The 25,417-nt window shown below is 45.2% G+C and overlaps 1 protein-coding gene across 2 annotated transcripts; it reads left to right on the top strand.

The window, feature by feature from the left end:
- The first annotated feature begins 205 nt into the window (after positions 1 to 205).
- On the top strand, positions 206 to 22,733 carry RPIA (ribose 5-phosphate isomerase A). Of its 2 annotated transcripts, XM_008518668.2 has the most exons (9): positions 206 to 617; positions 7,210 to 7,270; positions 8,754 to 8,809; positions 10,265 to 10,324; positions 13,142 to 13,206; positions 14,450 to 14,518; positions 15,243 to 15,384; positions 17,183 to 17,282; positions 21,807 to 22,733. In XM_008518668.2, the coding sequence occupies exons 1-9, from the start codon at positions 333 to 335 to the stop codon at positions 21,902 to 21,904; spliced, it is 936 nt and encodes a 311-aa protein (XP_008516890.2). In that variant the 5' UTR covers positions 206 to 332; the 3' UTR covers positions 21,905 to 22,733. The 2 variants fall into 2 exon arrangements, with proteins under 2 accessions (XP_008516890.2, XP_070429775.1); XM_070573674.1 differs by lacking the exon at positions 14,450 to 14,518.
- The last annotated feature ends 2,684 nt before the right edge of the window (positions 22,734 to 25,417 follow it).

Below are 25,417 nucleotides of genomic sequence, written 5' to 3'. Positions count from 1 at the left end.
GCCACGTTCTTACTGCTGCGAAAAACAGGGTCAGGTCTAACACCCACTTCTCAGACAAAAAACTCCTAAGGTTCACTGAACCGCGGCGACTGGGGCCATACAGGCTGATTCGCTAAAGCCGGCCGCCGGCAATTTGCGCACCCGGTCGCGGAGCATTGTGGGGCTGGTAGTTCAGGCTGGGAAGCGGCTTCGGGTTACCGAAGCCATAGAACTACATTTCCCAGCAAGTCCCGCGCAGCAGTGGGTGCGGAACAGCTTTGTGTACGTGAGCGACCAGACTTCCGGACGAACCGGGGGCGGGTCCGTGGCGGAGGCTGGAGCGAGGCGTCGGGATGCAGCGCCCGGGGCCCTTCAGCACCCTCTACGGGCGGGTCCTGGCCCCGCTCCCCGGGCGGGCCGGGGGCGCGGCCTCTGGCGGAGGCGGGAACGGTTGGGGCGTCCCGGGCTCCCACGTGCAGCTGCTGGGGCCCGCGCAGTTCGGGACCCGCGGCGGCGCTGGCAACACAAACACCAGTGGCCGGGACGCTCATAGCGTGTGCCCGGCCCCCTCCACGATGTCTAAGGCCGAGGAGGCCAAGAAGCTGGCGGGCCGCGCGGCCGTGGAGAACCACGTGAGGGTGAGCAGCTCAGGGCGTGGGGCGTCTATGCTCGCCGTGATAGGCTCATATTGCGCGCTCTGAGCACTGCCGGGCGCGACTCGTTGCTGGCAGGGCCGGGGCTGCCTGAGAGGGGGGAGAGTGCGCACCTTACCCCGCTTTAGACCCGTTTCTTCCCAGCTTCTTAAAGACCTTTTAGGTATGGAATCGGTTGGGGGCGAGTCCCTTAAAGGTTGAGCTACCTAAGACTTCTCTGGCTGGATAACAGTTTACAAAGTGGAGCCTGGGTCTCATGTTTGGAATGGGACTGGAAGGGACTGCCGTGTGGCTTCCTTATCGACAAATGGAAAATGATGAGTTCTGGAGCTGCCGAGAGGTCTTCCCTTCTCTTCAGTGTCGTGGGAAGTGAGTGGAGAGCTGGTTTGAAAATTGCTTTGAAATTTCATTCTAAGGAAGTTGTCCTTTGGCGCGCGCCGGCTTCTGAGTGTAATCACCAGAGGGAAGGAGAGACAGAGCCAAAGGGCTTTAAACCTACTCCCTTTGACGGGCCGGGTGGACACTTGAAGTCTGGAGGATGTTGTTGTTTAAGGTCGCGGTGCAGAGATGTTTAGCTGTTACTCGGTGACGTCGTGGCCCCACTTGTTTGTCAAGCGGCGGGTGTGGTGCTGTTTGTGGAGTCTTTTAACCTGAGTGGATTTCCTATCACCAATCAAGTTAATTATCTTAATTACAGTACTTCGGGAGCCAGTGGAGTATCTCTGCCCTTGGGTGGAGTTTCCTTGGCTTTACTGGCTTTTTGTCTTTCTTTTTTACTTCTTAGAAAGTGTTATCAGACTCCCTTTTTTCCTCTAATGATAGTTCTTAACATTGGATAATGCTTTAGTGTACTACAATTTTGCATAGATAGATGATGTTTGATCCTCAGACAGCCTGGTTAAGTGGGAGGGGCCGGTGTGGCAACCTGTGGCACAGCGTGTTCTGTAGAAGGAATGGCCAAGGATCTTCCAGAACCCAAACCAAGTGACTCTTGTTCCAGTGCCCCAACTCCTGTTCCAGTGCCCTTCCACCAGTTCCACAGCTGCCCTCTTCTGGTGTAACTTGTTCCAAATCTGGTTAGCAATAGGATTTTCTATGGGAATTCACAGAGATAATGTGAAACGTGTGATCTGGCTCTACTTTTGGGATTCAGTACCTCAGCTGTAAAATTGGGACAATAAGCTGAAATTTCAAAATGCCTCGATAAAGCAAATAGCTAATAGGTAAATGAAATCTATACAGTTAGAAAATCCCTATAAGTTAGTTTTCCTATTAATCTATTTACGTTAATATTTGGTGGCACGTCTCCCTGACCTTCGTTTTATGGTTATGTATTTGGTTAAATAGAAATCTGCAAGCCCCCACCTCAGGCTAGAGCCCTAAAACACTGGATTCCAGCCGCATTATTCCATGAAGTTATGAGGTCATCCTGGGGAGATGTCTACTGGCCTTTTGGGGGCACCTCCCCCCAGTCTTAGTTGTACCCACTTTTCCTACCAAACTTCTTTCCTGATATGCCAATACTACTTGAATTTTGTGTTTTCTGCTCTTTGACATTGATTTATTCATTTGTTTGCCAGGTGTTTATTGAGTGCTTAGTATGTGTCAGGAAGTTGGTGTGGTGGCCAAGAGGAGGAGAGTCAGGTCCTCGATACCCTGCAAACAGGATGACTAATTCAAGTCCACACGTTTCTTGAGCGTAGTTATGTGCCTAATTGGCAAGGCTTAGCTGCCCTCCCCGGGGGGTATCCTTTGCCCCATCTAAGGCTGTTTTTCTCTAGCACTTCGTGTCTTGAAATAGTTTACTCATTTGTGTGAGTTTATCCAGGTAGGTTGTATACCAAGTCCTTTGGAGTGTTCTTAGAGTTGACCTTTCCCTTTGACCTGACAACTTTCCTGGTTTAGGCTCTCCGCATGGCCAGAGGATTGCAGCTGTGCTTATCCTGTCCCCTCTGCGAACCTCCCAACTGATGTATTATTATCTTCTGAAGCTCTCATCTGCTCTTGTCGCAGTGGCCCTCCGGTGGCCTCATTCTAACCTTTGTGTAACATCATCTGGAGCATCTGTTGCAAGCTAGGTACTGAGCTCGGTGGAGGGGCTAACAGATAAGAGGCTCTGGTTCTTGTCCTTAAGGCCAGAGTCTTGTTTCCTTCTATGCTCTCTTCTCTCCCATGTTCCAGAACATTGGAAAAGTGAGATTGCTGGCATATAGTGTGTGTTTTAACATCACCGCCCTCGACCTAGAATGCTCTTTCTTGTCCTCTGCGTTTGCCTCTTAAAATTGTGTGTGTCCTTTAGGGTTTGGTTCACGGGCCATTTCCTCCTTTCAGTTTTTCCTTAGCCTCCTAAGGGAAGGAAGAGTTCTCCTCTTTGCTTCTGTAGCACTTTATACCTCTTAGGTGCCTTATGTTGGTGTCTTATGTCCTAGTCATCTGTGTGTTTGTTTCTGCCATCCCCCTAAAGGGTAAGCTCCTAGAGGGTAGTAAACCTTATCTTCACTCAGTGTTGGTCACAGTGGGGCCTGCCGGTAAATCTTCATTGAATTGTGTGGAGTATGGATGCAAATATGGAGGTTGTGGAGTTATTGGTGGTCCTTTGCTTAGAATCTCTGGGGTGTCAGGTTTCCAGTTCCTTAGCCTATTGGTATTCCAGTGTGGTGACCACTTCCATGTCTGGGCGGATGGAGAACTTGGAGAGTTCTCAGCTGAATCCTTTGGGTAGCCACCCTGGACTCAGGTCTGCCTGTTTCTGGGAGTAGCCACCCAGGATGGGTCGCCATGCAGGGCCATGCTCTCCTGAAGGTCTGTAGCCCCTTTGTTCTCTTTGGAGCCTGGGCTTTGTGTTTTGACTGGCTTAGCTTTGAAGAAGTTGGTGGGCAGTGGTTCCAGTTGGTCAGCAGAAAACATATTTCCAAGGTTACCCCATTGGAGAAGGAGAGGGAAGTTCTGATGTTGCACATACAACATATGGTTTAGTATTGCCCATTAGAAGGGGCTTGGCAGCTGCCTGCTTGGCAGCCTTTTGCTGTTGCGCACAAGCAGCCTTTGGCCACCTCTGTTTGGCTTTGGCTAGAACACTGGTTCCTGGGCCAGTCAATCGATTCCAAGGTAGCAGGACCACATGGTTGAAGAGCTTTGGGCCTGGCAGGCTCCTGCAGTTCTTGGCCTTCTCCAAGAGCCAAGGAAGAGCCTTGCACAGAGCTTGTCTGACTCATCCAGGTTCATCGGTGTGCCACCTGCCTCCTGGGTGACGTGAGTCTATGGCAGAGCATGGTAATGAGGAATCTGGCGGTTGAATGATTCTGTAATTAGAGCTCTCAGCTTTAGGTCAGGTGTGAAAGTCAGGTCAAGTCTACCTAGCTAGGCATTAATAAGTCAAGACATTTTTTCATTACTTGAAAATTTTTACGTGTTCAGAAATTCAGCTATTTTGAATGTTTTTCTGTTGTGATGTGCTGTTTACTCGTCTTGAAGACTGCTGTTGCCCAGGAAGCCAAACGACCATTGGATGTGTTGCCTTCTTGAGGTCATCATTGCAGATGGAATCTTGACTTAACCTGAGCTCTGCTCTGAGTGCCCCTTGGTGTATTTGGTGACTTTGGAACTATGAGCTAGTAAAGGTGATTTCTGTCAGGTCGCAAACACAGAGGTTGATGGGTAAAGGCCTCTCTGTAGGTAGAAGAGGCCCAGCTAGAATTGGGGACATTAGCATTTGATTTGTTCCTTTTTGTAACTCCCTTCACCTGTGAGTCATTCTTTCCAATCTTTTCTACTTTGAGATAGAGTCTCACTTTGAGAAGGACCATATGGGGACCAGGGGCAGGCCTTGTGTATTCTTGTGTCCTTTGTCCTGTGGGGTGTGAGGAATGTTGGCTGTAGCCCTCAGTTTGTCCTGAGGGGCCTCTAAGACTTTTCTTCCTCCTACAAAGAAAGTTTCACTATGGGCTTCCCCTTGCCAAATGAGTTAGTTGTTAATCAGTTGCTGGAACTCTAAGAAATTTGAAATAAAATGATGTTTCAGCTAATTGAACTTCCTGAAGTTGTATCTTCAAAGTGAGGTTGTGTAGGGGGAATAATGGATATCGTTAAAAGATAATTTTTTTAAAAAAGGTAAAATAGTGATACTTATTCAGATATAAAATAAGCATATCAAAGATTTTATGTAACTCATTAAATTAATGAGGGAACTGGAAAAGATGTTACAGCCTGTTCACAGGAAAAACCAAAGAGCCATAGATTTATATGCATTCAAGAAATGTTAAAATAAATTTACAAGACCTATCTATAGGTTATTAACCAGTTGGATCTCACAATTAATTTGCATTTCTATGGACAAGAATTATTTGCTTTGTTAACACTTATCTAGAGTTGTAAAGCTGCCTAGTCCAAGGCAAAGACCCACACTCCTGTAGGGTCAGATAATACCTGAAGATAATACTCTTTCAATTCCATTGAAAGGGTGTCCAATAATCTCTTTTGCTCATTTCCTTTTTATTTATTTATTTATTTATTTATTTATTTTATTCTTTTAAAGATTGGCCCTGAGTTAACCTCTGTTGCCAATCTTCCTCTTTTTTTTTCTTCTCCCCAAAGCCCCCCTGTACGTAGTTGTATAGTCTAGCTGTACGTCCTTATGGTTGTGCTATGTGGGATGCCGCCTCAGCATGGCCTGATGAGCTGTGCTAGGTCCATGCCCATGATCCAAATGGCGAAACCCTGGGTTGTTGAAGCCCAGCTCGAGAACTTAACCCCTCGGCCACGGGGCTGGCCTCTCTTTTGCTCATTTCTAAGTCTTAAATTTTTCCTTACATTGTTGAATTCATTTCTAAAGGGAGGATAATGGGTCTTAAGGTCACAGGGGGTGGTTGTGAGATTTGCTTTGCATTAACATTTTAAAGATTGGCACCTGAGCTAACAACTGTTGCCAATCTCCTTTTTTTTTCTTCTTCTTCTCCCAAAAGCCCCCCAGTACCTAGTTGTATATTCTAGTTGTAGATCCTTCTGGTTGTGCTATGTGGGACGCTACCTCAGCAAGGCTTGATGAGCAGTGCTATGTCCATGCACAGAATCCAAACTGGCGAAACCCTGGGCTGCTGAAGTACTCCAGTACGTGGACTTAACCACTCGGCCATGGGGCTGGCCCCTGATTTGTATTAACATTTATAAATCTTCTTGGTAGGTGCTTAATGGTAGCTGCTGCTTTGGTTTTTAGCTGTTTTGTGGGAGATTGCTTCCAGAGAGTTGCTTAGGAACTGAGCTCCACATTAGTTCCTGATTGTTCCTACCCTGACCTTGTTTTACTGTTTGTGGTCTAACTGACCTCGCTGGGCCCCTACTCCGCCCTTAGTCTGCTGATAGGTACCTTCCCCCTTTCTTAAGACGGCAGGCTCGGTAGTGTGATGCCTGTTTCTTGTCCTTTGTACTCAGGAAGTGCTCTACATCTCTTACGAATCCTTCCTATTGTGGATGAAGACTAGTTCTCATGTTCCTAAGTCGTTGCCTTCTTCCCATATTCTCTGAGGCAGGCTTGTACAAAATGAGGACCCCTTGGCATCAACTAGACAGATGATGTGAATTGCTGTTTTGAGGTTCCATCAGACCTTCCCCTCTTCCACTGATTTTAGGGGAGCTCTCGATGGTGGGCTTGATGTGTCTCTTAGGTTCCCTCTGATGCCACCAACTTGAAGGTGCCTGTGGTCAGTCTCCTGCCTCTAGATGTTAAGCTTGTGTGAAAAGGCACTGAAGCCAGAAACCTCTGCTTTCTGCTCTTAGGGTGCAGCTAGAATCTGTTGTATTTTCTCTTAGGGCCTTTCCTTTCTGATCACCCTCCTGGAGTTGGCCAGGAATCTTTCAGTGCTCATCTGCAGGCCATTTTTACGAGGCCAACTTAAGTTGCTTTGTGTTGTGAGTAAGCCAAGCCTTTTGTCTGATAGGATGTAGAGAGTGTTATAAACAAGACAACAGGCCTAAAATGGAGTCACTTCTGCTAAACCGCATATCACCAAACCGAGACTGAATTACAATTTTGGCTCTCCCAGAAATGGAATCTTAAACCATTCAAACAGGAATTGCCTGATGGGCACTAGTTAGGTAATCTGCCTGATAGACCCCGGCCATCCCCTAAAGGAAAGTAACCTTACAATAACCAACCCGCTTTTTTGCCTCCTATGCTGTCCTTCCTACTCCCTTCTGGCTATAAATGTCTTTCATTTTGTATAGCTCCTAGGAACTTCTTTCTGTCTGCCAGGTTGGATGGTCCCCAATTCAAATCAGTTTTTGCTCAAATAAACTCTTAAAATTTTTGATATGCCTCCGTTTATCTTTTAACAGGAGAAAATGGTGATGTCAGTGTCAGAGATGAAAGGAGGACCGTGCTGATAAATTACCGTAGGGCGCTAGGATAAAGGACAGCTTTGAGCTTTAGTAATTATGTTTCTGTGAAATGGGCACAGTACCTACCTTGCACCCATGTTGGCGAATTGCCGTTAATAATAATTTTACAGTTTGAGAAAGTGGGATGAAGAGGGAGTAAAATATGACATTAGTAAGTTTTGATTGTTCCTCCCTTTTTTGGCAGAATAACCAAGTACTGGGAATTGGAAGTGGTTCTACAATTGTCCATGCTGTGCAACGAATAGGTATGTTCTTGGGCTGTCTACTGGGCGTTTTGTGTGGCATGATGGGGGTGGGAAAGTAGAGGAGGAGGGGAAGTGGGGCACAGGTTTGGCACCTGCCTAGCTCGGCTCCAGCAGCAGGGAGCTGGGGAGCGGGACTGCCTGCCTGAGGTCAGTTGAGTGTTTCTGCTCTTCTCTGAGAGAGGGGTTCTTGGACCTGTCTAACTAACTTTTGGGGATACCCTGGGTTTGTTTACTCTGCTCAGCTGGAGGGGCGGAGCTGACTTAGGATGAGGTCTCCACAGAATTTTAATCATCAGTGGTCTTGAGTGTGCCTGCAAGGACCCTGAGGCAAGGTGTCTGATGCCTGTGGGTTCCTCAGGCAAACAAATCAAGGCCAGCCAGGCTTGCCCTGTCCGTGACCCTGGAGTGGATGTGAGGCGCCTGCAGTTGCTGGCTGGTTCCTGCAGGTGCTGGCTTCCTTCTGATTAGGGTGTCTCCGTGCTGAGGAAAGGCTCAGGAATTGTTAGCCCTTGTGGCTGCTCAACAGGTTTTACTGCCCTGCTCTTGTTTGTAAGAACAAAACCCAGAGGAGAGGCTTGCCTGAATGCTGATCGATTCTTCTAGGTGCCAAGGGGCAGTGCTCAGGAGACAGTCCAGGAACGCTTTGTCTTTAAGAAGTGGTTGTGGTGGCTTCTGGAAGCCTTCTCATTGGCCCTACAGGGGCTTTAGTGTTGCTCACCTTTTACCTTAGCACTGAGTGTGTGGAGAGTTTTAAGTGCAAGAGTTACTGTAGATTTCATAATAGTGACATCTAAACCTCCCACGATCCAGATCAATGATTAAAAAGACTTGAAATTTTAATAAGACGGTTTTTTCCTTAAGACTGTTTTTTTTAAATCAAGTTTTCCTGAAAGGTACAAATCCAAAATGAATAAATAGACACCCTTTAACTGCTTTCTGGGGTCTACGAATGATTATATTTTTTACTAAATGTAAAAGTTGAGTTCTCGCCTTTTCCCTGTAAAAGCCAATATAGGAACGTAGTTAAGACTGTGGAGCTGGACTGCCTGGGATCATATCCCAGCTCTGCGACTTGTGAGCTGTGTAACTACTCAGTTACTTTACCTCTCTGTGCCTCAGTTTCCTCATCTGTAAAATGAGGATAATAACTGTAACTTATCTGTGGGTTGTTAGGATTAAAAGAGTTCACATGTACGAAGTTCTTTGAATATTGCCAGGCACATACTAATAGCAAACACACTGCTCTTTCTGTGGTTAGTACTTAACCTTCTTAGACTTTCTAGTGTCCCTATCTTGTGACGTGTGACGTTGCTCACCAACCTTTTCACCAAGGGTGTAGACACACAATGAAAGACAGCTGTTGGTGGTGGTGGTGGGGGGGGGTTGGCCTTTCTTTTCTGTTGGATTTGAGCAAGTGTGCACATGACATGACAAGTAAAGGGAGGAGAATGAAAAGCCACCAACACAGCTTTTGTCTCCACAGCTGAAAGAGTGAAACAAGAGAATCTGAACCTCGTCTGTATTCCCACGTCCTTCCAGGTATGTCCTGTTTTCCATTCAGCGTCTTGGCAGTTCCTGCTGAATCTCCTGGTCCCTGAGGACATGGAGGTGTGGCTTTGGACTGTGCACCAGGGTGGTTCTAGGTGAGAGAGCCAGGAGCAGGAGGGGGTTTATTGACTGGGCACTGCTCCTTGGAAGTGTGGTTTTAGATGCATTGATTTTTCACTGAGTGAATATTTCAGTGTATCTTGTATTAGGCACCATGGGGTATGTAGAGATGACCACATAGTCTCTATCCTCAAGGTGTATTATCTCCGTTTATAGGTAAAAAGACTGAGGCTGAAGGGCAGTCAGTGTTGTGTTAGTAATGCATGTACAGTAGTTTGAGTCCATGTCTAGTGCTCTTTCATCATAAAATAGTAGGGCTGGTGGAGGAAAGCAGTGGGGCCAGTTAAATATGAGGAAAGGTAAGGAAGAGTAGAGTTAAGGAAGGGAGGGAAGAGAGGTGCCCAGATAGAGACAGCCGCCGTCCCTCATCTCGCCATGCTGGGGAAGGCTATGTGTATAATCTCTTTGGATTCGTCAAGGCGATACTGTGAACTGAGGTTAAAGGTTGGAACTGAGGGTGGCTGGTTCTCCTGTGATTTTGTGGACTTAGTTTTGGACAGCTGGGTCTTAGGAAAGCCTCCCAATCCTGGAGGCTCAGTGCTGGCAGGCTGCAGGTAGCTCTGGTGAAGGGAGAGAGTGTTTGAGGGGCTGCTAGGTTCTTTCTATGCGGGTGTGTGCCCCAGCTTGTCAAAGTAGGGGGTGGACGGATTCCAGGTAGACAGGATAGGGAGGTAGGAGAGCGCATGCTGTCAGAGCTTCCTTGAACTTAAATCTCTTGGGGACTCTGAACAAGGTGGGTGGGCACCCAGGGGACTGAAAACAATATCATGATTCCTGCTTCATGCTAGAAAATGAGTAGTTTTACATTGCCTGTTTTGCCTTTGAAATCCTGCTGTCCTGAGGAGATGCTTTTAAAGTCAGTGGAAATCATAAAATGTCACACACTTTTATTTGCGTGATATTCACACTGAACTATATGCAGTTCGTATCATTTGTCTAACATCATCTCTATTAGATATCTGTTGCTATGGAACAAATTACCCCCAAACTTAGCAGCTTAAAACAACAAATATTTATTATCTCATAGTTTCCAAGAGTCAGGAATCTGGAGTGGTTTAGCTGGGTGGTTCTGGCTTCAGCTCTCTCGTGAGGTTGCAGTTAAGCTGTTGGCCAGGGCTGCAGTCATTTCAAGGCTCCAGCTCCCAGGATGAATTAACTTAGTTTTGCCATTCTTGGGGCTAGATCTCCTATCTCTTGGTGGGCCAGGTTGGCAGTTGGGAGGGAACCTTGATCAGGATTCAGTGTTGGACACTTAAGTCAATTCTGAGAATCTTTGCCATGTGCTCCGAGTAAATGATTATGGGTGCTTTTTCCTGTCCTCTGCAGGCCCGTCAGCTCATCCTGCAATACGGCTTAACTCTCAGTGACCTGGACCGACACCCAGAGGTAAGAGAGAGTCAGGCTGTTGTCTCTTTCTGTCTCCTTTTCCGTGGCTGTCACTTGTTCTTGGTCTCTGGATATCTCGTCGAGTCTAGGAGAAAGGTCGGTTAGTCATACTAGCTTTTCTCCTGGGACCTTGAGTATGAATCCTGGCTGAGGTCACAAGTGGAGAGCTCCTTAGTTTTCAGTACATTCTCTGTGGTTTAACTGTGAGGGCTCAGTAAGAGTGTTGTGAAGGGGGATTTGTCAAGTCCAAGGCTGGACCCAGGACTTCCTGCAGTTCTTGTACAGAGGTATAAGAGCGAGCCGGCCCATGGAGCTTACCTCTAAGGGGAGATAAGAAGTAATCATCTGAGGCAGCCATGGACATTTTGAAAGCAGGTTGAAATTGGGTTTTATGGTAAAGACAGTTAAACACACAGGCAAATCCGGAGGAAATTGAATTGATAAGGGTGAGCAGCATGCTTACAGCCAGCATTTACTGAGCCCTTACTGTATACTAGGTATGGTGCTCAGTGCTGTACCTGTAATAAACTACTTAATCTTCCGTAGTCTTGAGGGTGGGTACATCATTGTCCCCTTTTACAAATATGAAAAAGGCACAGAGAGGACAAAGCATTTGCCTTAGGCCATGCTTTTTTTTTTAAAGATTTTATTTTTTTCCTTTTTCTCTCCAAAGCCCCCCGGTACATAGTTGTATGTTCTTAGTTATGGTCCTTCTAGTTGTGGCATGTGGGATGCCGCCTCACCGTGGCTTGATGAGCGGTGCCATGTCCGTGCCCAGGATTCGAACTGACAAAATACTGGGCTGCCTACAGTGGAGTGTGCGAACTTAACCACTCAGCCACGGGGCCGGCTCCTTCAGGCCATGCTTTTTGTAAGTGGCAGAGCCAGAATTTGAATTCAGGTGATTCTGGCTATAGAGCAGTGCTGTTTAGAAGGGTTTTGTGGGAAGAGGTAAAGTTTGAGCAGAGCTGTGAAGGCCAGGGCAAGAGACCATTCCCGAGCGGGGTAGATGGAAGCCCCGGGAGTAATTCCAGGCAGCCGTGGGCATATGTGGACAGTGCCCAGATTAGCTGGGGAAATTAGGAGCAAGTGAGCGGAATGTGTTGGTGTGGAGTGGGGAAAGGGGAGGGGCCAGGCTGGATTGGGAGAGTGGGACAGGGTGATGGCGGCCTGTGGGGTGAGGCCTGATAGTGATCTGGTAACCTAGTCATCATGGTATATACAGACCTCAGGGGTTAAGGAAGAACTGTGGTAAGCACTCATTGGGAGATTTCTGTGGGAGAGCCAGGGCATAAGCTGAATCAGCTGTTCAATGTTGTGAGGAAGTGAATTGGGCTGAAGATGGGCCTGTAACCCAGACAGATATAGTTGCAGCCTTCCAGGCCCCAGAAGAGTTGGTGTAACCCCAGCCCGGCCCTGGGGTTAGTGCAGGGTCGGGGAGGAGCGTTGCAGGCCATAACTTCAGACAAAGGGCAGGTCTGTAAAAGTATGGAAGCAGGAGTGCCCTGCTGAAGTGTTGTGGGCTTTATACCTGTGTCACGCCAGCCACGCCAGGTAACTTCTAACTGCAACCTGAACTGAATTTGCACCCTGAGATTGGTTTACCCATCTATTTATTTATTTAATTTATTTATTTTTGGTTAGGAAGGCTGGCCCTGAGCTAACATCTGTTCCAGTCTTCCTCTTTTTGCTTGAGGAAGATTGTTGCTGAGCTAACATCTGTGGCAATCTTCCTCTGTTTTGTATGTGGGACATGGGACGCTGCCACAGCATGGCCTGATGAGTGGTGTGTGCAGGTCTGTGCCTGGGATCCAAATGCAAGAACCCTGGACCTCTGAAGGGGAGTGCAGGAACCACTCTGCCATGGGCCGGCCCCACCCTAAAGTTTATTTTTTGAGGAAGATTAGCCCTGAGTTAACATCTCCTGCCAATCCTCTTCTTTTTGCTGAGGAAGATTGGCCCTGAGCTAACATGTGTGCCCATCTTCCTCTATTTTTTTATATGTGGGACGAATGCCACAGCATGGCTTGACAAGCGGTACATAGGTCTGCACCCGGGATCCAAACCGGCAAACCCCGGGCCGCCGAAGTGGAATGTGCATACTTAACCGCCACACTACTGGGCTGGCCCCCCTGCTGTTTTAAAAAACTGTACTTGAAGCTCCCACATTGTCCATGCAGGATACCGGGAGTGATGGGAAATACATAGCTTCTTTCATTAGCCCCTCGACCACGTTTGGGGCTGGTGGTGGAGCTTTCTAATAGAGGGAGTGTGCAAACCCAGACAGATGCTTTGGTGGGATTGTAATAGGGGTGCCTGAGATAATTTCCAATTCCAGATCATGTCACGTGTGTGTCAACTTTAACTCTTCACTGGGTCTTTTCTGTCTGCTTGAAATTGCCTGTGTTTTTTGCTACGTTAGTATGTAGACTTCTGAATCAGTGTTTCTCAGCCTTTTTTCTATTATTATTCCCTTAATTGAATTTTTAATACCACGGATATACTGTATATCTATTTCTGTACTTGGGGGTTATGTCACTAATGTTGAGATTGCATGCTCTCAATAATTCCAGCTCGTCCACAAAGAAGCCCTTCAGTGAGAAAAGGGAGTGTAATGTTGTAGGTTTGCTGGTGACCCTAGTGGAACAGTTTAACCTCTCAGAGCCTCAGTTCCTTGATTGGTTAAATGGGACTAACTTGACCTAGCTAATAAGGCTGCCAAGGATTCAATGGGCTATTGCATGTTCAAACTTTTCTCAGAGCCTCCCTTCATAAGGCTGTTAGTAGTTTTTGTATCTTTTCTTTCCCCCAACACAGATCGACCTTGCCATTGATGGTGCTGATGAAGTAGATGCTGACCTCAATCTCATCAAGGGCGGTGGGTGAGTGTGGTGAGGACTTTCTTGCTAAAGAGTATCTGCCAGTTAATCCTTAGCAAAGCCAAGTGGAATACAGAATAAGCAAATTGCCACTGTGGTGTATGTGAGTCTGTCTTTCTACTAGGATTTTGATAGCATATGGCCATGGAGCCAACTTTGCATTTCTGCTCATTAGTAGCAATCTGGTGACTAGGAACCTGGGCCTCTTCAGTGAAATTATTCATCTTAATGGGTTTTCTGTGTCTACATTCTTCTGCTGATTCAAACTTTAAAAACTGTACAGGCTAAACGAAACATATTATTGGAGTAGATTATTAGGTCTCTGGGCACCAGTGTGTGATCTTTGCTTCAAAGCTGCCCTTACCTCTGTTAGCAGTTGATGATATATTTATTCATTCATTTGGAGAACGTTTACTGGGTGTTTGTTAAGTGTTGATTTAGGGGGTAGGGAATGGTGAGTTGAAGAAGGTAAAGTCCTGTTCTCCTGGTTCTTGTAATCAAGCAGAGCATGGAACGATGCAAAATTTGTTTAAAATCTCACTGTGCTTTCTCCACTTCATCATCCTGACTGTCAAGTGTGGATAGAGCAGGTTGTTCAAAGCTTTTCCTTACTTCTCAAGTTATAGACCTTTCTGTTCACGCCGTGCTCAGATGACTTCTCCCTGAGCACAGTGCTTCCTATCAGATGGATCTTAGATGGGGTTATGCCCGGCCTGACTGGGAACCGTTTCTCCCAGACACAGGCTAATGTTTCCATAGTCCATTTACTACTAGAAGCAGCATGTCTGAGCTCGGGCTGCCCTAACAAAATACCGTAAACTGGGTGCCTTCAACAACAAAAACTTATTTCTCACAGTTTGGAGGCTCTTGGCTGCCTTTTCACTGTATCCTCACATGGCGGAGAGAGTAAGCGAGCTCTCTAGAGTCTCTTCTTAGAAGAACTCTAATCCTGTCAGACCAGGGCCCCACCCTTATGGCCTAATTTAATTGTAATTCCTTAGAGACCTCATCTTCCGAATACAGTCACATTGGGGGTCAGGGTTTCAACATATGATTTTTTTTGCGTGGGTGTGGGGCACAGTTCAGTCCATTGCACAGCATGATGAAGTCGGGGATGTTCTTTTAAGAATTAAAAATGAGATTTCTCTTTAAGCGCCAGAATTGAGTGGTTTCCTGTATCTGACCTTAGTTCCCAAATTGAGTTTTTGTCTTATTCCTGTGTTCATTTGCTTCTTCCTGTCCCCAGAGGCTGCCTGACCCAGGAGAAAATTGTGGCTGGCTATGCCAGTCGCTTCATTGTGATTGCTGATTTCAGGTACAGTGTTCAGTGTTCTGAACTGTCCACTAAGGAGGTAGATCAGACCCAGGCCTCATCCCCATGTTACAGAGGAGGAAATAGAGGGACTGTCTGACTTTCTGAGACTGATGGTAGGGCAGTGTCTTGGAGGGTTATGTTCAACTTTCATGCTGAAGATAGAGATCGCTATTTCATGTGTCCGTTGCAAGGAGGAGGAAGCAGCTTGTCACCCTTGTTAACAGAGCACGTCCTCATATAGCACTCATTTGATCCTTGCAGGGAGCCTCAGAGGAAACAGGGCAAGCCCTGCCCACTGACAGTGACTCAGCATGCCCTGCTTCTTCTGGGGTCACACGTGACTTGCGTTGTGGACAAGGCTTGACCAGGCTCTCAGATTCTCTTTTAAGGAGTCTGGTGGAAGGCACTTGTGCTGAGCATGTTAATTAAAAAAAAAAATGTATTTACTTAGGAAGGATTGGAGCTGTAGGAAGAACATAAATAATAAACACTTGTATAACCACAAGCCAGTCATATCTAATTTTAACATTTTTGTCATATTTACTTCAAATACCTCTTTTCTTAAATAGTAACACATAGCCAATATGTGTGAAGCCCTGTATACTTGTCTCTGCTCGCTTCCTTTGCCCTCTCACCATATAATTAACCCCATGCCTGATTTGCTGTTTATTTGTACCATTGAGCTTATTTATATTTATTGTGCTTTTTGACTCTTTCTTTCCAGGAAAGATTCAAAGAACCTTGGGGATCAATGGCACAAGGGAATCCCCATTGAGGTCATCCCAATGGCCTACGTCCCAGTGAGCCGAGCTGTGACCCGGAAGTTTGGGGGCACGATTGAACTTCGAATGGCCATCAACAAGGCAGTAAGTGGCCAGGAAGCTTTCAGGAGGGCATTCCAGCGTCTCAGCGTGCTGTCTTCCTTTCTGCTTCAGTTAGGTCCTCTGTGCCTAGACTGAGTGGTCAGCTTTCATTTATTTATTTTTAATCAGTTTATTGGTTTATTTTTAGAGTGCTGGCTTTATTGGTTTCTATATTCAAACTCATGTAGATAAGACTATACTTAATGCAGTGCATATCCTCTGTACAAATTGAGGAATGATTCTTTCTCTTTGTCCCTTGGGGTCTGACCCTCCTGAGGTGATCTGACTTTTGTACGTGAGGCCTGGACCACCCTGATTGACAGCTGCTAAAAACAGGCTTGGGAAGCCCTCCTGGGGCAGAAAATTTTTCAGGTTTCATGATGTAATTTTCTTTTTTCCTCCTCTTTTCTCATTCTGTGGTTAAATGTGACAAGAAGTAGAATTTCTTGGGGGATATGAACCCCTCCCCAGGAATACACTCCAGAAATATAGTCCAACTGTTTCTCTTCAGCTGCTAAAGTGGGTTGCACAGAACTTTTTTTATTTTCCTCTTAGGCTTAAATAAACAAGCAAAAGTAAAAATCCAAAAACTAACTGTAGTTAGAGACATAACTATAAAGTTTGGAAGCTATAGAAAAGAAAACAAATTATCTGTAACTCTGCCCTGATGAATTTTTATTTTGATATGTTTTCTTCCTGGGGTTTTCGTGACTTTTTAAAAATCACTCCTAATCAGAGTGCTTGTACAGAGCGCTGACTCTGGCTTCCTTTGTAGATCGTCGGAGGGTCTCTCTCACAGCTGGGATTACTCCAGCACCTGCCTTTGTGGCGTTCTTACCTGACCTCCCACTTCTTCTCCTCCCGTCTGCAGGGAGGACTTTGACTGTAGTGTTCTGTCAACACTTGTCCTAAACGCCGTCTAGTGCCCACAGCTGTTCAGGAATTCTGGGTTAATTAACTAAAACTGCCTCCTGCGTGTTTGACCTCAGAACCTGTCTCTGCTTCCTGTCTTTTTGAAGGGACGGCCTGGTCATGGGGAAGTGATGGGTGCAATAGCATTCTTATTTTGCATTACTGGTCGTACTTAATGTGAAGCTGTGAGAACGTTATGTCGTGTCGGTAGCCTGTTCTCTTGCTATAGTTTTTCACTCAAATAATAGCTAAGAATTGTTGAGCCGTTACTGTGAGGCCTCACTCTGGTAAGTGCTTACCCGTGTGGTTTATACATAAGCTGTCCTAGGAAGTATGTATCATTATCCCTTTTTACAGTTGAGGAATCTGAGGCTCACTGAGCTTAATGGCTTCTCGGAGATCTATACCTATGTGGCTTCAGGACTCAAATTTTTTAAAATTAAATTAATTAATTATTTTTGAGGAAGATTAGCCCTGAGCTAACTTCTGCCGCCAGTCCTCCTCTTTTTGCTGAGGAAGACTGGCCCTGAGCTAACATCCATGCCCATGTTCCTCTACTTTCAATGTGGGGCACTTGCCACAGCATAGCTTGAACAGCAGTACGTAGGTGCACACCTGGGATCTGAACCCACAAACCCCGGGGCACTGAAGCAGAATGTGCGAACTTAACTGCTGTGCCACTGGGCTGGCCCCTCAAGACTCAAATTTTGACTCCAGAGCTCCTGCTCAGTACTGCTTCATAGCTCTGCCTTCTAGAAAGCACGAGGTGGGAGTACTGGTTGTAGTGGGTTAATTAAGATGCTTATCTTTGGTTATCATCTGTATTTTTCTGCCTCTCTCTGCCTACCTGTATTCACATCCTCTGTAAATGTGGAAAATTATCTTCTAGGGTCCTGTGGTGACAGATAATGGGAATTTTATCCTGGACTGGAAGTTTGACCGGGTACACAAATGGAGTGAAGTGAACACAGCTATCAAAATGATCCCAGGTAATGTGAATGGCGTTCACTGAGCATAGACACCTATGCACTTCATAACTGTCCCCAGCCTCTGGCCGCAGGAGGCACAATGGACATGGGCTCTGTGAGACTTGGTTGGAAAGAGGAATTTCCTTTATACCATGTTTGGGGTTTCTAACTTCATGCTTTGCCTTTTTCCCCCAGGAATAGTTATTGCTTACCTAGCAACTTTGTTGGTTGCGCATTTCACAACCCATCTCAGTTGGGATAGACCTGGAGGTAATGGAGTGTAAGAGGGGGCTTGCCTTGAAATAACCCCACCCTCTCTGTGTAGAGCCTTTCCTTCCAGGAGCTTGACTGCAGCCTCTTTGGTTTTTATGGGCTCGCTCCTTAAGCAGTGGGGAAAAATGACTCAGTTCACCCATACTCGTTAGATACGTACCACAGGCAAGATGCTGTGCCACACGTTACAGGGAATGCTCCCATCTATAGAATGTGGAGTCTGCCTCTACTCCAACTCTCCATCAAGGAGAGCTGATGTAAACTTGGGGAAGCTGTGGGCAGTTGTGTAGAAGCCATGCCTCCAAATAAGATGGAATGTGCTAAATTCTGCTGGGGAATACCGAGAGTCTAGAGTGTGCATAGTTGCTTCCTTTTTGGGGTATGTAGGGAAGTTCTGTGGAGAAGAGGTGGCTTTTGACCTATGCTTTCACATAGCGTGATCTAGACACTATGCTAAGTGTTTAAAAATGTCTCATTTGGGGGGCTGGCCCCGTGGCCGAGTGGTTAAGTTCGTGCATTCCGCTGCAGGCGGCCCAGTGTTTCGTTGGTTCGCATCCTGGGTGCAGACATGGCACTGCTCATCAAACCACGCTGAGGCAGCGTCCCACATGCCACAGCTAGAAGAACCCACAACGAAGAATATACAACTATGTACTGGGGGGCTTTGGGGAGAAAAAGGAAAAAAAACCCCACAAAACTAAAATTAAAAAAAACAAATGTCTCATTTGATTCTGCGTTTTGGTGAGATCGTTGCAGAGGAAGGCATCGGTGGAGGAAGGTTAAACAATTTGCCCAAGGGCTGCAATGCCAAGATGGGAGCCCTGGATTATCTGCCTCTAGACTCTCAGCTTTTAGTCCTTACTTCCTCGAGTGCCAGGTCGAGGAGGGTTGTCTGATGTGAACATTTGGAGCAGTGGAGAGCCTCACTGCACCTTGTGCCTGGGATCTAGGGCAAAGGCTGGGTGGGCAGTGTGGAGGTGAATTATGAGGCCAGGCCAGAGGAGGTATTGAGGGATCATACGAGGGGATTAAAAAGAGGAGGAAGATATGGGAGATACTAGTCTTATGATATTGGTCTGGGAATATTCTGTGACATGGAATGGGCCAGAACTGGCTAATGAGGCAGATACGGTCAGTTTAGCAGATTGCAGTGGCTAAGAGTGGATTCTGGGGCAGAGCGCCTGGGTAAGGATCCTAACCCAGGCTTGCTCTATCAGTGTGAATTTTGAGCAGTTAGTTAACATCTCTGTGCCTCAGTTTCTTCCTCTGTAAAAAAAGCTAATTCTAGTACCTACCTCACAAGGTTGTTGGGAAGATTAAATGAGTTAAAATGGTGCCTGGCACACAAGGGAGTGTTTGTTGACTGAATAAATTCCTAGGAAAAAAGGATACGAAGGATACTATCTTCACCATTAGTTAAATATGCTAGATTCTAAGTTATCCATGCTATTTGGGAATGAAAATGGTGTGAATATATGCCATGTAATGAAGAGCTAATTCTTCCAAGCTTTATTTAGTCTGCTATTTTAGTCTTCTATTGACAATCTTTTACCAGATTTATTAAGTAAAAAAGATGAGTTGAATTATATTTATTTTCTCACTTAGTGTTACCTTTTTGGTGGAAGAACTAAAGAGCCAGAAGGCAGGAGGAAGAGAAGATGTAGAGGTCACTGTTAGTAATATGGAGAATTTGCCCCTAATGATAATGCAGACAAACCCAGGGGACCTCAGAGGAAACAGCTCACCAGTGTTGGCACTGTTCTTCCGTGGGTGGATTTCTTGCCGTGCCCACTAGGTAGCTCTGTTGCTCCGGCTCAGACCTTTCTTGACTTGTTGAGACATTGAGATGTCCTTTGTGAGGAAATTTCTCCCGTACTTTGCTCTCCACCTCAGTAAGTCGAGGCCAGATCCTAGAGAAGTTCAGAATTTTATTAGGAACCTAAAGTGAGGAAAGTGAAAAAAGAGGCTAGATATTAAATCCTGTAGTACACTGCCACCAAGATCATCAATGTGACTTGTTGTCTTTCTCTTCCCCATTTGGTTCATTATAATACTTGCTGCTGGACCAAGATCAAGGGAGAAGCAGGGCAAGTTTCCCTGTCTGTCCCTGTCATCCTGCCTATGTTCCACACACACATGTTTGTGTGAGGACATTTAGAGGACAGCTGGACTGCTGCATGGCTGGTCACTCCTTTGGATGTTCCCTTGGGTGACACCCAGAACAGAGAGGTTCTATTGAAGGGTCAAAGCTAGTGGGCTTCTTTCCCCTGTGGTCACATGGAGCCACCTCTGCCCTTTCCACTATTTTGCGGGTAGAGGGTGGGGAGCATGGTGCAGTCACTTGCAGCATCTCAGTAACCTGAAGAGATGTTGCTCCAAGCTCAGAGCTTAGACTTCTGCCATTTGTCTCTGCTCTTTCTTTGAAGCCTTTTCTGAACCTGGTTTGACTTCTTTTTGGATCAAGTGGGAGCTGTCACCTTTTGTTACAGAATTTTTGAAAAGGATGGGCTTTGGCCACTTTGCTTGTCTTTGGGAGGCTCCACTAGTGTCAGCACAGTGTGGTGCCAGGGACCTTTATGTCTCAGCAGCTCTTTTCTCTAGCTAGTGGCTTCACATTGCCAATAGATTATTTATGTATTGGGGGCTGTCTTTGGAAGTTTTAAATTTATTTATCCTTTGTAATTTACATTGTTCAAAATTACAAGAATAAATAGTGAAAAGTCTCTTCTTTCCGCCTCGCCACCTTTTCCCTGTCTGGAGGCAGCCAGTGTTACCACAACTGTGTGTCCTTGAGTTGGTCTTTCATAAACACAAACCGACCTCCCCCCGCCCCATCCTTTTTTACACAAGTGGAGCACACTTGACAGGTGTTTTGCTTCCTATGTTTTTCTGTCTTGGAGATTATTACATAATGGTTCACAAAAGAGCTTCCTCATTCTTCTTTTTGAAATAACTGCATGGCATTCCATTTTATGGCTATCACATAATTTACTTAACCAGATCCCCACTAGTGGGTTTTTGTTTCCAGTCCTTTGCTAGACAAGAATTACTAGATCAAAGGATGATGTATCTGATTTTACTAGATGGTGGCTAATTGCCCTCCATGGATTGCACCAGTTCATCCTCCCATTAGCAGCATATGCAGGTGCTGCTTTCCCTACACACTGGGTCCATCAAACTTTTTTTCTGATAGTTGAACTGTATTATCTCGTTATAGTATGTGCATATATATAGATATTTTCGGTAAAGATTGCTTACAGTTGTAGTTAATTCTCACTGCTGAATACTATTCCATTGTATTTGTGTTTATGAAAAAAAAAATGTTTGTAGTATCCATTCTACCCTTGATGGGCATTTGGGTGTTTCCAGTTTTTAGCCTATTAGGAAAGTGCTGCTGTGAACATTCTTATACATGTATTTTGATTATTCTGTGTATGTCTAACAGTTGCATACATACCTAGGAATAGAATTGCTGGATCATTAGGTAAGAGTGTGTTTAGCTTTAGAAGATGTACTAACAAACATCTTCCAAAGTGGTTTTGCCAATTACTGTTGCTCCGAATGTGTGGAAGTGTCTGCATCTTAGTCTAATTTTATTATACTCATCCTAGTGAGTGTGTAGTGGTATCTCGTAGGTTTAATTTGCATTCGCTTTTGACTGATTAATTTGAGCAACATTTTTTGTGTTTATTGGCCATTTTGTATAGCCATTTTTGTGAAGTACCTCTTTAAATCTTTTGCCCATTTTTCTACTAGATTGTCTTACTGGTTTGGAGAGTTGTTTATATATTTTGATGTGGGTCCTTTGTTGGGTATATACATTGCAAATATTTTCTTGCGCTCTGTGGGGAACACATTTAAGGTGGATAGTGTGACTGAAAATAACTGGGAGTAGGAATTGCTTAGAGTAGTCATGGAACGCCTCTCTGAAAAGATGTCATCTGATATCTGAAGCACAGAGAAGAACCAGCCCCTTGAAGGGCTCAAAGATGCCTAGTCCAGCAAAGGAAATAGCATGAGCAAAGGTCCTGAGGCAGGACAGAGCTTTCCATGTTTGGGTATGGAAAGAAAGCCAAGATAGAAGAGGAGAAGAGGATTGTAAGAAGAAATAAAAATAATCATAATCTCTTTCATTGTCATGTGAGAGGAAAGGGCTTTATATTTGTCATTTTGTTCACTGCTGCTAATGGTAGTTGCTCCTACTGATCTTTGATTGTTGTCCTGTCTTGGGAATCTGAAACTTAATGCTTCTTTCTGTGCTTTGTCCTGCAGGCGTGGTGGATACAGGCCTATTCATCAACATGGCTGAGAGAGTTTACTTTGGCATGCAGGACGGCTCAGTGAACATGAGGGAGAAGCCTTTCTGTTGACCCTGTAGGAGTGGAGTGTGTTCACCTTGAGCCTCCAGCCCACAGTCGAGGTGCACATGCCTCTCCAGGGGCCCTTGCCTTAATGGATCTGCCAGGTGGACAGCTGGCAGGGTCGAGGGTTGGATTCAATCCCGTCTTTTGAAGTATTGTTATTAAATGTCTTTTTAAAAAAAGAAATATAAACATATATATTTTTACTATTAAAAATACTCAGTTTTTTTTATAATGTAGAACTTGATTTCATGTTTTATATGAAACATTTACCAAAAAAAAAAAAAAAGAAGGGGACTGTCTTTTAAACTTTTAACTTGAGCCTGCTGGTTAAGCTTCTGAATATTGGGTTTGCTGAGAAATGTAAATCAAACCTTTTCTTTAAACTGGTAAAATGAAGGGCCCGGCCGGCAGTGATTCCCTGATGCCTTACTGGAAACATTAGTTTACTTTTCTACCACACTCTGTTTAGTTTTTAGTTTTCGTTGTGATCACGCACAATACCTGGTTACGTATTTTAAGATGAGGTTTACAAAAGTCTGGTGAGTGGTGCAGTGTGGTGTGTAGTGACCCAGTGTAAACTGTCAGGGAGAAAATCTGGTGGTTCTTCTGCTAAGATCAGGGGGTTCATTCAGACCTCTGTCGGAAGCAGTTGCCCAGAAATACTTGCCAGTACTGCCAAAGCACTGCTGTGAAATGTGAAATACTTTTTAATGATTGTCTTTTTGTTAATATTTTTTCCATTCCTTTTGTTATTACTTGCATGACTTGGCATCAGAAGTTGTCACCTCTTTATATTGTTTGAAAGTTGAAATAAAACAGTATGGTGCCATTTTGACTCTTTGTCTTTTTTATAGAATTTGCAGTAGTTCTGCCGTAGAATAGGAAGCAATTTTGCTCATCCCGTTTATATTGGGTCTTTGATGAGGGGTGGAGTTCACTCAAGAAATCTTGAACCAAAGAGCAAGTAAATATTTCCTTTATTTCTGAGAGAGCCTGACGTCAGTTTTATTCCATAGACCTTTGTCAAACAAGACATCATATTTATTTGTTAATTGAGGATTGTTCAAAACAGCTGAATGAAAGTCACAAATTATCCCCAAGTTTTTATTAGTCAAACCTGTAGTCATGGAAGCTGACAAGCGGTTAAGTGGGTAACCTGAATTTCCTCTGCATCCTCTCCACTCTGTAGTCTTCACAGTCTGTCTGATGAGTGGTGAACTGTCCAGAAAGCCTCACAGGCAGGGTAAGGAAAGGCCGTGATCAGCTCAGTGATCACTCTAGACGGGACTGGAATCCATCCTGTTGTAAAGGTGTTGATGCTGAGAGCCCTCGATTCCCCGCTGCTGACTTTGCCCCGTACTTGGTTGGCACAGGCATTTCACTTGGCTTGCCCTCTGTTTTGAAGCTTGGATGGTAACTACCAAACTTGTTGACATCTCAATTCTTGCAGAATCAAATTGCAGGATAAAAGTTAATCAGGACTGAGCATTGAAGAGGCTTATTTCCTGGCTGGATTCCTCTTTTTCTTCGCTGTCACGGTGCTCTTTAAAAATAGTTGCCTCACACATTGTTAGGAGATCTGTTGTTAGAAGTGCTTTAGTTTTCTTCAGGACTGTTTTGGTCTGGATGATAGGTTAGTTTTGCACAAAATGGGCACTAGATCTTAGCCAAGAAAACTTGATAGAGCTGATTTTTTGAAATAATCCTTTAAAGTTCTTGTGGGGTGGATTATACTCAGGGATAAAGGTAAACAACAAAGTTAAACTGAGTTTCTGAAAAACACCTGCATGCTCCACATCACATGTAAATTCTCAGCGGGTTTCGTAAGCGTTCGCACCTGTGACTGAACCACAGTTCCTGTATGTGTTAGTATGAGGGTTTTCTTGAAGAAAAACACTCGCTATGCTTTAGGCACGTACACACCAGTGTGTTCTAGAGGTAATTTTTGATTAAAGTTTCTTAAATGAAATTGTTGTTAAAAGTGATCTTGTGGGTAATAAGTTGGGTGGAAAAAATTTGCAGGCTTGTGATCTGTCTGAGGGGGGCACAGGGCAAGCTTGGCAAGTTTGGTGTTTGGGAAAGGTTTATCACTAAGTTAACCTGCCACATTTCTGCAATGTGTCAAAGGGGAAAAATCACTTAGGTTTGAATGAAATCTGTTCAATTTTGATTTCAGCTAGAGCTCATAAAGTTTTGGTACTCTGCATTCATCATACTTTTTTGAGTTCCCATCAGGTGCCAATTCCCAGTGGGAGGGAGGGAGGGAGGGAGGGGTGGGGCAGAGAAGAGTAAGACACCTCTGGTGCTCCAGTTTACCTTTGTGCTTCAGATGCTTCCAGCCTGTTGGGCGAGACAGGTGGTTGACAGAGGAATGCCATGGTGGAGGAGCACCATGAAGGAACTGTCAGCATGGTGGGGAAGAGGTGGGCCATGCGGTGATTCTGGTGATAGCTTCCTGTCGTTACTCACTGTGTGCCAGGTGCTGTTGTGGGCCTCTGGCCTGTTATCTCACAGCCAGTCTATGGTGTTTGTTCTCTGAGTTTGTGGAATGAACAACAGGCTCAGTTTACGTAACTTGCTCAGGTCATATACTGAAAGCAGGTCAGACGTCTCTGGCTCTGGGCCTTGCTCCTAATTCCAGGTGTTGGTAGGACCCTGAATAGTTTGTTCCTTAATTGTGTGTCTATCATTTGTAATTGGAGTGACAAGTAATTTGTTAAAGTACTGAAGTTAGTGAAATGGTTTATTTTATGTATGTGTGTCTAGGTTCATAGGCAATCCTACAATATTAATTAATTTCTGTTTTCTGATAAGCTCTCTATAGTGGGAGAAAGGAGTAACACATTGCACAATCTGGGGTTGGCCATGGAAGAGTGCCCTTGACCTAGAAGACATCCTTACCTGCCACCACTGAATTTTCTCCTCTCCTGTGTTTACTTCCTTTCTCCCCTTCCCAGGCCCAGGGATGTGGGCACAGTGGCAACCATAGGCATTGCTAAGGGGGAAGGAATGTATATGGCTAAGTATTGTTAGTTCCTTTTAGCCAAAGACTCTTCAGGAACACGTAGCTGAGCAAAATTGATTTTATTGACCCATTGAAGTAGGGAAGTGACATGCTGTGGGGAGCCACAGGCTATCTCAATCAGAGGGTTTTAGCACTTATGAATTTGGGCTATGTCTGGTGCTTTGGGGGAGGGCTCAAGGAAGCAGGGTTTTGCTCTGTCTGGGTCGGACGTTGTCAGGAAGCAGAATTCTATGATCAAGTGTCTTCATTTTTACCAAGAAGGTAAGAAGCATGGAGTGAGGCTAAAGCTGGGATTGGTAAAGAAGCAGCAGTCGCTCATTAGCCAGGACAGGGAGATGCCTGGTCTTTCCTGTGGTTTGGACAATGTTCCTGTTTTGTCTGTGTTGAGATGTGATTACTGAGTTGTCTGATTTTGGCTTCATCACTGTCACAGAGTGGCCTTGTCTGATGGTGTTGTGTGAAATAGTTTGTGTTCCACAGGAGAACACAACAGC

Source organism: Equus przewalskii, chromosome 14, assembly GCF_037783145.1.
Source record: "Equus przewalskii isolate Varuska chromosome 14, EquPr2, whole genome shotgun sequence".
NCBI classification, from domain to species: Eukaryota; Metazoa; Chordata; class Mammalia; order Perissodactyla; family Equidae; genus Equus; species Equus przewalskii.
The sequence above is the reverse complement of the archived record's forward strand: the minus strand, read 5'-3'. Positions and strand labels throughout refer to the sequence as shown.

Coding starts and splice junctions, on each gene's coding strand:
- RPIA (XM_008518668.2), top strand. CDS start 333: ATGCAGCGCCCGGGGCCCTTCAGCACCCTCTACGGGCGGGTCCTGGCC. Junction 8,810..10,264: donor GTATTCCCACGTCCTTCCAG/GTATGTCCTGTT, acceptor TGTCCTCTGCAG/GCCCGTCAGCTCATCCTGCA. Junction 14,519..15,242: donor ATTGTGATTGCTGATTTCAG/GTACAGTGTTCA, acceptor CTTTCTTTCCAG/GAAAGATTCAAAGAACCTTG.